This window comes from Marmota marmota, unplaced genomic scaffold (genome assembly GCF_001458135.2).
Source record: "Marmota marmota marmota unplaced genomic scaffold, marMar, whole genome shotgun sequence".
Lineage (NCBI taxonomy): Eukaryota > Metazoa > Chordata > Mammalia > Rodentia > Sciuridae > Marmota > Marmota marmota.
In genome coordinates this window covers 20585802-20598460 of record NW_026000005.1, presented here as the reverse complement: position 1 = coordinate 20598460, position 12659 = coordinate 20585802, and the positions used below count along the sequence as shown (strand labels likewise).

The window sequence follows — 12659 nt, the reverse complement described above, 5'->3', positions numbered from 1 at the left end:
AACAAAAGAAGAATCTTAAAATAGCTACCCATCCTCTTGCCCTGCCCTCAGGGGCGAGCAGTTCACTTACCCTCAGTCGCTCCCCGTGCGGGCCACCAAATGCCGCAGTCTGGCTGGGCACAATCAGAAGCCACTTGTCAAAAGAAAACTAACTTTATTTTTAGAACCACACACGCCAAACAAAACAGCCTCTCAGGAAAAATCCTCAGAGCCTCAACTGCCACCACCGGCTTTCCACAAGCCTCTCTCTCCCCCACAAGCTTCTCTCCACCTCCCACAATCCTCCTGCTCTTGAGGCCGATTGGCTGGGTCACGTGGGCGGAGCCAAAAAAGTCCCCCAATGAGCAGCTCCGTGGTCTGAAAGGGCAGGGAAACAGCCCAATGAGCATCACCGCAGAGGAGCCAATCAGCTAGAAGTTGCTGGGGCCGAGGAGCCAATCAGCTAGATGTTGCTGGGGCCGCTGTGAGCCAATCATCAGCTGGCAGCTGGAAGTTTGCTGGCAGCTGGAAGTTTGCTGGGGCCCCTTCGGCTGTGGCTCTCAACAGTGACCTAAGACTGAATTTGGTTCAAATAATGTCAGCTTCTCTTCTCCCCAGTATCAGGTAGGATGGGATGTTAAGTACTGTCAGTTGGAGTTTTGTCTGCACTGACCAGATTGATGTATTCCCAGGGTCAGTCCACTGCTGAGTTTTATGAGTGAAGTTCCAGCAGGTGCCGCTTACGTCTGATGAGTCTTCAGGGTCTTTGCTTGGTGGTTTCTGCTCTGGAGAGATTAGATCAGTACACCCCTTGGGCCTGGCAGTAGCCCATCTCTCCTGTAAATCTGGGTCTTGCGAGCCTCCCAGGAATTCTATTCAAGTGGTAAGGATTCTATTCAACTGCTGGGTCAGTACAACATTTCCAGGCTTCCTAGGCTTAGTCACTGAGTGTCCATTCAGATTCCCAATCACTTCAGCTGGTCACAGGAGCCACCAGACTCAAGGTGGAAGCACTTTTCTGACTTGAATCCCCTTGGGTAAAATATTTTCTCTATCTATTTTACTCCTATTCTGCTAGATACACGGGAGGCCACATGGTAGGCACTTGCTGAGACAATCTAGCTGTGTTTGTTCAGATCTCCCAGCTCCCACAGCAGGAGCTGCAGCATGGCCACCTCAATATGGTTCCTGTTCCAGCTCTTAATGGCCTGTTGGAAAACATGGGGCACTTTTCAACAACCAGTGTACAGTGTAACTTCTGGATCAGCTAAGGGCAGCCTGCTTTTCTGATCTCAGGTTTTTCTGTACTAAATCTGTCCATTGTGTTTCTCTCTGTTTCCCTTCTTTCAGTGCTGAACCAGTGCCACTACTGCTGCTACCGCATCTGGCTTGACTCTAATGTAATCTTTCTTCTTTTTTTAATGTGTGCAAATTTCTGAGTCTAAGACACTCTGCCTGTCCTATTGAGTTTTAGTGAATTCCCTCTTTCATCCACCTCACAGAGAAGCAGGTACTCTTACTGATTGAATCCTGAGCTGCGGAACAACTGGGAATGCAGTCCTCTAGCCCATCATCTTGAATCCTAAATCACTAATTTATTTATTTATAGATAGTGTTTCATTAAATTGCCCAGGCTGACCTCAAACTTGTGGTTCTCCTGTCTCATTCTCCCAAGTAGCTGGGATTGTAGGCATCCATCACTGTGCCTAGTAATGAGGATACTTTCTTTGCCACTTTAAAGTATAGTTGTCGGCGTTAGGATAGTAGCTTTCAAAAATATCATTAAACATAGAATTCATTTTTGAAAATTTTTGTTTTAATTGCACTCCAAACTAAAAACAAGTCTTATCTAAAATATATATTAGATGAGTCTCTTTAGTGAAAGGTACACGTACATCATTTACCTTTGGTAGTTTCTATAAGTAATGCTATCCTTAGGTTCAGTACTTTTCTTTTTAATTATTATTTTTAGCATTAAAGAAGAATAGAAGGTAAAAGAAGATGCTGGGATCTGAACGTGGTGTTGTGGAAGAATGGTTGTCAGAATTCAAGGTAAATTGGTGGGGATAAGAATGTATTATATGATTCTGTGTGTCAGTGGTTCAGATAGTGAATATGTGTTCAGTGGAAAAACATACAAGTATACAATGATATAGAAATGGAAAAATATGAAATAACATTTTTCTAATTACAGTTCTTTTAAAATGCACTGATGAGAATAAGGTCCAGAAGGGAATAGGTAAAAATGAAAATAATCGTTGGAATCGATGAAGTGATAATTAAATTTTAAAATATATTCAATAAATGTTGGGTGTGATGGCGCACACTATAATCCAGATACTTGGGAGGCTGAAGCAGGAGGATCACTTGAGCCCAGGAGTTCAGAACCATTCTGGGCAACATAGGGAGACCCCATCCCAATAGAAACAAATGAAACAGTACAATAAAATTTGCTAAGAAAAAAAGAAGCTTTTACATGTCAATAAAACATAAAAACAGGATGTGTGCCTTATGTTTTTATTTCTTGTAATTAAAAGATGTAGTTGTGATAGAAAACTATGTAACGTAGTAGACTATTATGGAAATTGTTTTGTAAAAAAACATGGAAGAATTGCAATACATTCTACATTTATTATTATTTTTAGGTTAGATTAAGATGGCCCATTTCAGCAAATATAGGTGTAATGAGAGATTTCTAATCATTTTTCATGGTTGAGTAGTCAGAATTGTATGATATAGTTTGAAAACTTAATTTGTTTTACTAACACTCATGGTTATTTCTTATATTAATTATTTTTACTTTTCTGCTTGACTCTCATAGATCTTTTCAGGAGGCATTCATGAAATAATGTTCCTAAGTTCCCAAATATAAGTTCATTTTTGTTTTCCTTTTTTTTTAGGCATTACCTGACACTCAAATCACCAACTATGCAGCAACTTTACACCGGAAAAAAGCACTTGTACCAGCCCTCTATAAAGTTATTCAAGATTCAAATAATGAGGTAGGAAAATTGATAAGAAAACCAATTTCTGCATAGGAAAATGAAATATATGTACTAAAACACATAAACGTAAGTTTTGTAGTTTCTGTCCTTACTATGGATCTGGAAATTTTTCTTTCTGCTGTGTTTCATTCTGATAGTTGCTTTGGCTTTTCCCATTTCCTCCCTTTACATATTTTAAAATATTTTGGCACAATTTTTTCCTGTTGAGGACAGTATGTTTTGATTCTTGATTTGAGTGACCATCATCTCAATAGATTATTTAATTTGAAACTTGTCTATTTCCCATTCTGGAATGTTTTCCTGCTTTGGAAGCCAAATTTTAAATGTGTACTGATTCAGTTTTCTGTATTTTAATGTTGTTTACTGTTATTTTATTAATAATATAGAACTATGTATAATCACTCTAATCAGTGAAATCAAACTTAAGTAACACAAAATGATGCTGCTAGTAATTTTAACCTGAAAATGATTAGAGGATGTTAGTCTATATAGTCAAAATTAATAAACTTAGAATAACAGTTTCCTGTCATTCAATCTTATAATAGGACAAAAATGCTGCTATTGAATCTATATATTAGCTTATGCCAAATACACACATTATCTTTCCATTAACACAATAGTATGACATGTAGTTTTATCACCACTGGATTCATGTATGCTTTAAAATGAAAATGAAAGGAACACACAGGAAAGTAGCTTCTTATCTTCCCAGATACAGCCTCCAAGAATGCCTCTGCTGTGTACTGGAGTGAGTTTGAAGAAGTTCAGGTAATCATCTCCTAACCAGCAGCTTAACTTAAAATGCATCTTCATTTTTGTTCTATCACTAAAAGCCTGCTTATTGACTTCTTTCTTTCCTGTCTCCTAAATTTGGATTGGCTTTTGTTAGACTTGCATCTGTTGATATTTGTAGTAGCAATCACAGGATTCATTTGCTTCTTTTTCTCTTGCAGTGTATTTCTGAATGTTTTATAACTTTAGGTATGGATAATGTATATAATGTGTATCCTTGGCCAAGTGTGTTCAGAATTCTCTGTTTGATTAATGAATGCGTGTTCCCTATCCCTTGTTTTATGCTGTCTTAACATATAAGCTTTGCTTATTAAAAATTTATTTGTTTTATAGCTTCTCTTTAGATTGTAAGCTCTTCATGGGCAGTGGTCATAGATTCTGTATTTGTTATTTCTTAGAATCTAGTATTTTGTCATGTATAAAAGAACATGTAATAAGTATCAATTGGGTTGAGAGTTTAGCTCAGTGGTAGAGTGTTTGTATAGTATGTGGGAGGCCCTGGGTTTGATCAGCCCAGCATCACTAAATAAGTAAATATTGTTTGCAGAAACAGTGAAAATAAAAAAGATTCTAGAATGCTGTGATTTTCATTAGGACTTACAGTGTATAAAAATATCTTTTTTCTTTTTTTCATATTTTGAGAGCTATGGCATTTTTATTTTTTTTAAACTTTCCTCCTCTAAGTTGATATGACATTTGAAAAGTCATTCTATTACTTTATTTTGTCACACTTATTAATAATATTAACATTTAGGATCTTGTAGTTGTGTCTAGAAATGGAGACAATGTAACCTGAGAGTTCAAGACCCATTATTCATTATATTATTTTACATAATCATCAAGCCACTAAAGCAAGTCTGGGTTTCAAGTCTTCTGTCAAGTCAGGTTCTGTGTGTCCAAGCTTCAGAAAAACAAAACAGAACGATAAGTTGTATAGGATCTTAAAAACAGTTCTGGAGTTTACTCATAGAAGCTTTTTGTTATATTTTAAAACATATATTATATTTGGCTTTTGCCATATATACACACTGAGACCTGATTTGATTATATTCTGAAACATAAACAGATGGATTATTTAGTTAACAAGTTGTTAGAGATACTGGGGTGCCAGGAAAAATCAGATGTGTACTTGGAAGTGGCTGGGCAAGACAAAATTTACTTTTGCAGAAGGGTGTGCTACTGATCAAAGGATTGGAAAGCAAGCACACATGGGAGGCAGAGCAGTCCGCCTGTTTTTATTCCTAAAGCAACACTGCCCCTTGCTCTGACAGGAGCTCAGGGTCATAATCTACCTGGTCAGCTAATTTTAAAATTGGGGCAGGCAAAGGGAAGGTCTATCATTATGATTGGAAACAGATAGGGGAGCTCAAAATGGCTACATTTTAAGCACATAGTTTTGTAACTTAAATGGTTCTGCCCAACCACACATTGTGAAATTTAAGTGTTAGCTTATAATAAAAATTTCTGGTACATATGGGGAAACTAAGACTATGAGTTTAACTTGGACAGAAAAGAGAACATTAATCTTATAAAGTCATTTCAGAAAATGGTCATATTTAATATGAATTGGAAATTATGGCAATCTTCCAGTTTTGCTTTAAAGGCCATGAGAGTTCTTTGGAAAGTATATTTCCTAGAAGTTTCTTTTTATTTTGGTACCAGAGATTGAACTCAAGGGCACTCGACCACTGAGCCACATCCCAGGCCTATTTTGTATTTTATTTAGAGACAGAGTCTCACTGAGTTGCTTATTAGCACCTCACTGTTGCTGAGGTTGGCTTTGAACTTGCAATCCTCCTGCCTCAGGCTCCTGAGCCGCTGGAATTACAGATGTGTGCCATCACACCTGGCTAGAAATTTAACATCATCGCCAAACTATGCTAAAACTTTAGTTTTAGTCTATAGACGGTAAGACCAACGGTCTTGTTTTATCTTTTTCTTTTCCTCTACCAGATCCCTTAGTCACATCTAGCAATTCCACTTCTTAGAGTCCTTCAATCCTTTACATAACCCTATCTTTTTTTGAAGATTTAAATGCCTTTCCTCTTCCTTTCAGTGTAGTTAAATTTTCATGGCTGATTATTACAGTCATGTCCTTGCAAACATTCTTAGCTTCTTTGCCTCTTATTCCCTTAGTTCATATTCTTTGGGCAAAAATCTCAAAACTGGACAAAACCTAGCTATCTATTTTGGTCATGCCTGTACCTGAACAGCTGAGCATGCCTAAAGAAAATGCTTTTTATAAATTTTTTTTTTAATTTTAAATTCAAGACTACAAATTTCAAATAAGCACATAATAAGTAGCCTTGCAGTCTTAATTTACTTCCTTGGTACACTGTCCTACTCTTCATTTTATATTTTCTCTGACCTCATACTCTTAACCTCCTTCCTCTTCTTTCTCAGTGTGCTATGTAAGTATTAATAAAGAATACAGTTGGAAACTCTCTTCTTTTTCTGTTCATATCCACCACTAAGCCAGAATCTCAGCTCTCATTCTTATCCTTTTTGCTGTTTTGTAGTTGAAATGGTAAACAATCATATTTCACTTTTTAAAAACCCTTAGTCTTGCCTTCTATTTTATTACCTATTCCATTTTTTGTCTCTCTTCACAGATGAATTTCACAAATTATTGCTCATTTATAGCCTCTGTCTACTTGTTTTCATTTCTTCGCCTCACATTTTTTCTTTAACTCATTTAGGTTAAGCTTAGATCTCTATTATTCTACCCTAAATGCTCTCAATGTGTTAATCAAGTAGCTTTTATTTTAGTACTTGTACCAAAACAATATTTGCCAAATTTGGGAAAGGTGGCAATTATTCTTAAGCTTTTTAGCCCAAGGAAAATGACTTTTAACATTTGTGATGTGGGCCAGAGTATCATATGTGAGGACAGTGTCATTTATTGAAATTTGAGAACATAGTAGCATGATACTTATACTTAGAATTAAAGGTTTGAATAGTATTGGCAAGTTTTTATTTTGTAGGGTTAATCTGATTAACAGTTTATGGATTCTTAGTATCTCCCTTTCCTTTGAAAAATAATACAATAATAATTTTGGAAACTCTATATTTCTTTGCTATGCTTAGTTAAAATATAGTGTCATGTATGCCAGTGTACTCTTGCTGCTCAGAAAGGAGGATTAAACTCTTCAAAAGAAATTCATTGTATTTGTATCATGGTCCATAAAATTTAAAGAAGACAATTTTGGAGGTTCTTTTACTAAAGAGGAGAGCAATTTGAATAAGTATATATTTTTAACAAATTTATGAAAGCTGCCACAGTCTCTTAATTCCTCAGAAGAGCGAAACAGTACTGTCAGCATTTTAAAAAGATGCCAGTAATTGATTATTTTAAAAAATGTATTACTTGTTCATTTTTAGTACTGTATGAATTAAACAACCCTCACTCCTTTTCTAGTATAAGAAATGTGGTAGAGTGGAAAAACATCAACTTAATGTTAGAAGACTTGAGTTCAGCATTTTCCTCCACCACTAACTTCTGTGTCATTTGACATATTGTTTGGCCTAGACTAGTTGAAATGTAGCTTAAGATTTTAAACTACACCCTGATAATGACTTCACAAAAAGGGCTTAGTGTTGACTAGACTAGGATATGTGTGTGTATGTGAATCTTTTACACTTTAGAGTTGTTCCTCAAGAGCTAAGCTTAATGTAGTAAATATTAACTGTACAGTTGGTATAGATTTATTGACTTTTAATTTGTAAAGTAGTGACTTTATTCTAGAGTGTTATATTATTACAGACGTATAACTATTCAAACAGATTTTTAAATTTGTTACTTTAGTCATTTATAAGTAAGCATTTGAAATTACTATAACTATTTTTAAAGGGTTAGTATTAAATTTTAAATTAAAAATTACTTTGTAGTTTCTTGTTATCCTATTATATGCATTTAAAAGTTATATCGAATTACATTCATTCTGCAGTTACTCTCCAGCGGACCTATTTTAAATTGACAATATGTGTAACTGCTCATTTTCTTGTTTTCAAGGTCATGAAGTCTCTAATAAGTTGTTTTATGTGATAACATATGAAGAATTAGCCAGTTTAACATTGAAAAAGTTATTTGTGCATCTTTCAAAATCTTTCAAATAAATTAGTGAAATTTTAAATCTGTTTTATGATTTATAGGTGGTCAGTTTGCTTCACTTGTATGTACTTAAAATATTAGCTAGAATTTTGTATGCCCCAAAAGTATTTACTACAATTTATTTAATCAGTCTCTCTTGAGATTTAAAGTATTTCCAGCAAGACCTTTTGAAATTATTTTATTCCAATGGAAATTTTAAAAGAGTTGGTAAGAGCAGAAAAATAAATTATTAAGTATAAATGTAGTACATTGGCTAAAGGATTAATGGTCTAATAAATTTAGTAGCACAGGATTTTAAAAGATTGGTGTGCCAGGTGAAATAGCACATATCTGTAATCCCAGCTATTCAGGAAGCTGAAATAGGAGTATCCCAAGTCCAGTCTAGCATGGGCAAATTAATGAAAAATAAACATAAAGATGGTAAGAGATGTAGCTCAGTAGCAGGGTGTTTACCTAACATGCCTGAGGTAAATTATTTGATGTCAATCCCTAGTACCACCAAAAAATAAAAACAAAGGAACAAAAATGTGTGGTGATATTATATGGGCACAAAGTACTTTTTATAGTTAGTGCATTGATCAGTTTAATATGTGGTCTCTTTACATAGAGATTACAGAGATATTGGTTGAATTAACTCAAAATACAAAGAAACTAATATAGAGGATTTATATTTAAAACATTATACTTATGTATGTGCCTGTTAAGAAATATAGTTAGAACCAAAAGAATGGAAATAATTACTGCACTTTTATTTCTTTTAGCTCCTGGAACCTGTTTGCCACCAGCTATTTGAACTCTATCGTAGCTCTGAAGTTCGACTGAAGAGGTTCACGTTACAGTTCTTACCAGAATTGATGTGGGTTTATTTACGGCTTACAGTTAGCCGAGACAGACAGAGTAATGGTTGCATTGAAGCACTTCTGTTAGGAATTTATAATTTGGTAAGTTGAAAATGGTAGTTTGTGATATATAAAATACTTTTAAAAAGTCCTCTGAAATCATATTTAAGGAATATTTTGAGAAAATTAAATTGAAATATCTACTGAATAATTTGAACTAATTAAGTATAATAGATAAGCATTTTATAAAGTAGATGAAACTATAATTGATGGCATTGTTAATCTTAGGACTTATTTCTTCAAATTATTTTATTTGATCACGATTTATGAATGCTTTTTGTGTAAGGAATTGAGTTGACTTCAATGTTGTTCCTGCTTTTAGGGCAACTTATGCTATATTAGAGAAGATGTTTACACATGAATAATAATGAAAAGTTTGTATGAAAAAGAACTTCAGAGAGAAACTGAAATATTTGCTGAAGTTTTGGCCAACTTTACTAAGGAAATGGAATTTAAGCTGGGTCTTATGAAGAGGAATAGTTTTGACAGGTTGAGATTAGAAGTAGGTGAGATGATAATCAAATGAGCATAAGCAAAGAAGCAGGGAAGTCATGTCATACCCTGGAAAAAGGAAAGTAATTGAAGCACAGAAGGAAAAATGCAAGCTAGGAAAAATGATTTTTATCAGTTTTAGACAGTCTTTAAAGTGAAGAGTTTAGGTTTTCTTTAGTATGCATTGGGAAAGCAGCTTTGAGCAGAAGAACTGTGCAGTGTATTAGGAAGGTGAATCTGGAAGTTGCAGAGACCTTGGGATTATAAATTGAATTTAGTCATCACTCCTTATATTTTGAAGGCAACATGTTTAATTGAAAAGAGTAGGCGAAGTAGACATGGGATTCCTGTTCTCTTAGGAGAGGATATCAGTTAGGGGGAAAAGTCCAATATACTGTTAAAGCATACTATGATTTTGTAAATCTGAGTAAGAACACAATGGAAACTAGAGTGAGAAAAGAAACAACTAATACTTGATAGTATAATTTGAAGACTGACATGGGGAGGGTATGTTAGAAAGGAAAGGAAGTACTTACAAGGTTACAAGGACTGTACAAAGTGAGGTGAAAACGTGGGAGAGAGTTGGGGAACATGGGAACATGATGACCCTTACATATGACCCTTCTGAAGATTTGGGCAGCAAGACTTTTTCTGTGCAATGCAAGGGAACAAAATAATACATTTCTACCCTCATATGCCTTCTTTACAGAACTGGAAAATTACCTGAGTTCATCAATAAAGAATTGTGAATATTATGATTATATGTTGGAATCATTGATGGGGGAATGGTTGAGAAATCACTGGCTTAAAACTTAAATGCTTCTGTTGAGCTTCATAATATAGAGGTTACATAGATATTTCCAAATCAAAGTGTAGTTTTTCACCCAGAGTGTAGTTTGATCATTAAAATTTGATATAGCAATTTAAAAATGTTAATTATGATTTGATACTGCATTCTTCATGAAACTCTTCTTTTTTAGTACCTTAAAAATTAGTATTGCTTTTGCTTTTTTCATCATGCTTAATTTAAGACATTTTTGTAAAAATTTCTGTCCTTTGAAGTCTTGTGTTCTTTGTATTCAATATACTCTGCAAACAATACTCCACATAATAACATTTGATTTTATAGTTGAGAGGTATAAAGTACTAGATAATTGAGCTTCACAATAAATATTCTATAGCAGTACTTTTTCCTTTAAGTCTTATCATTTAAATCATTGGAAAATATTTTCCATTACTGGAAGTCTGAAGGAAGGAGTAAGGGCTTTAGAATCATTCATATTCAATTCAAAATCATGAGGTACTATTTATTGGCTATTTTAAATTTTGAGCAAGTTACTTAATATCTTGACTACTGTTGCCTCACCTGCAAAACAAAAATAAAACGTTGTTAGTAGAATTAAAAGTAATTGAAACCAAGTGGGCGGGGTGCCACACACACACCTGTAATCCCAGCAGGTAGGGAGTCTGAGGCAGGAGGATCTTGAGTTCAAAGCCAACCTCAGTAATAAGCTAGGTACTAAGCAACTCAGTGAGACCCTGTCTCTAAATAAAACACAACATAGGGCTAGGGATGTGGCTCCATGGTTGAGTGCCCCTGAGTTCAATCCCCAGTACCAAAAAAAAAAAAAAGGCAATTTGAAGATATTTAATAAATGTTTATCATTTTTATTGTCATCATACTTGAGGGTAGGCTTTTTTTTTTTTTAATGAAAAACTAGTCTAGGAGTAAAATTTTCTACTTTGCTAACTTACTTGATTATTTTTTCTTTTAAAGCAGGATATTTGTTTTATGTATCCTGTGTTTTCTCTAGTGTTGGCTACATATTTAGTAATGTTTGCTGATTTAGTAATTTAGTGTTTTAGATTATTTAACATTAAGCTGTCATTTTTATTAATTTGTTTCATGTAATAAAATTTAGTAATTGGATAAATGAAAGATATTTTGTGAAGCAGATTGTTTGCAAGTTATTGGCAGTACTTACTGGTTTTAATTATATTTTGACACTTCAAAAATAGCATACTATATAGGAAAATGCCAGTTATAAGTCAGAAATTTAACCTCAGGTTTCTGACTTTTAATTCCCATAATAAATGTATTCTCTTTTCTCTGTGGTTCTCAGTTTTTTCTTATTCTTTTTTTTTCCTATGTACTAATTTCTCTCTTTTCCTCCATTTCTTCCCCCCACCCCGCCCAAATAACTCCAGAGGGAGTTTTATATGGCCTTTAACAAGTTTCAGCATATCTTTCTCCATAAATACACACAAAGATAACTTCAAAATATTTGGCTAAATGGTATACTTAATAATAAAAATTGAATTTTTTTTGCAGGGGGTATGTCTAACTTAAATCAGGCCCCTTTATCTTAGCATAAACATTCTTTGCAATACAATGACCAAGGTGTGGTAATAACTAGTTTGATTACAAAGAAGCTATGTGGGGTCTCTGGAGACTTTTCTTGCCAAAATTCGAGAATGGTATTTGTTCATGTGTAATTTGTACTCTTTCGTAACATAGTAAACTCAGAAATGAGTCCATTGGGAAGTTCTTTCAGGTTTGTGTCTTAGTGATGATAGTTGTTTTTATTGTTATTCTGTTTATTGTTTTTCTTTTCCTTTTATGCTGTGCTGTTACTCATTCTCTGACTACCTGCCATTCAGGTCTACTAAGGACAGTATGGGTTTTAAGCCAGTGATGTGTACTAATATGAGTTATAAAGAAACATAAAAGTAAGGCAATAGGCAAAAAGAAAGATGCTGCAGCTTATCGCTCCTGATTGTCATTCATAGGCAGATGTTTATTGATACCTGAGGAAGTTTACAGGAACTAGAGGCTGGAGAAATGAAGGACACCTTTGTTCTTTTTATGAAGAGATAATGTTGTTTAAAAAAAAAAAATCACAAAAATTTTCTTGAAGCTCAGTAGAAATTATCTAAATGTAAATTGATTTTTAATCACGTGGACTGATCAGTTATGTTAACATGGTTTATTTTAGTTCAGTAGTTTATTGCTGAATGATTGCAAGAGTTTTTTTTTCTTTTTTAATTCAGGATTCATTCTTAAGAAAGATGACAGGTATTGTGTATATTAGTTTGATTGTGGTTGTAACATGCTGTACACAATAAATACATGTAATTTTTATTTGTTAATTATGCCTCAGTAAAGCTGGAAAAAAATCCATTCTGCATTACAATCTCCCTGTTCTATATGTAAATTTAACATAAAATTGATTTATGTGCCTGCTTCTTGTATTGATTTAGTGTAATACTATGCTCAGTAGATCTCTGTGGGTTTTAAATATTCCCATAGTATACAAATTTGCTGATAATTAAGTTATAAAAAATATGATAGGGTAGTAATATGTTTAATGTATCATTTTT

At 34.1% G+C, this 12659-nt stretch overlaps 1 protein-coding gene across 13 annotated transcripts in view; it reads left to right on the top strand.

Moving 5' to 3' along the window:
* Fam126b (family with sequence similarity 126 member B) overlaps nucleotides 1-12659 on the top strand; it is an 81541-nt gene that overhangs the window by 37401 nt on the left and 31481 nt on the right. For 11 of the 13 annotated variants that reach the window (XM_048808278.1, XM_015481230.2, XM_048808275.1 and 8 more), the window contains 3 exons: nucleotides 1952-2031; nucleotides 2880-2981; nucleotides 8649-8828. In XM_048808278.1, the coding sequence (XP_048664235.1) occupies nucleotides 1981-2031; nucleotides 2880-2981; nucleotides 8649-8828 (333 nt within the window). In that variant the 5' untranslated portion in view covers nucleotides 1952-1980. Of the gene's footprint in view, nucleotides 1-552; nucleotides 604-1951; nucleotides 2032-2879; nucleotides 2982-3696; nucleotides 3753-8648; nucleotides 8829-12659 lie in introns of those variants that run through there. The other 2 variants (XM_015481234.2, XM_048808273.1) reach the window with 2 other exon arrangements.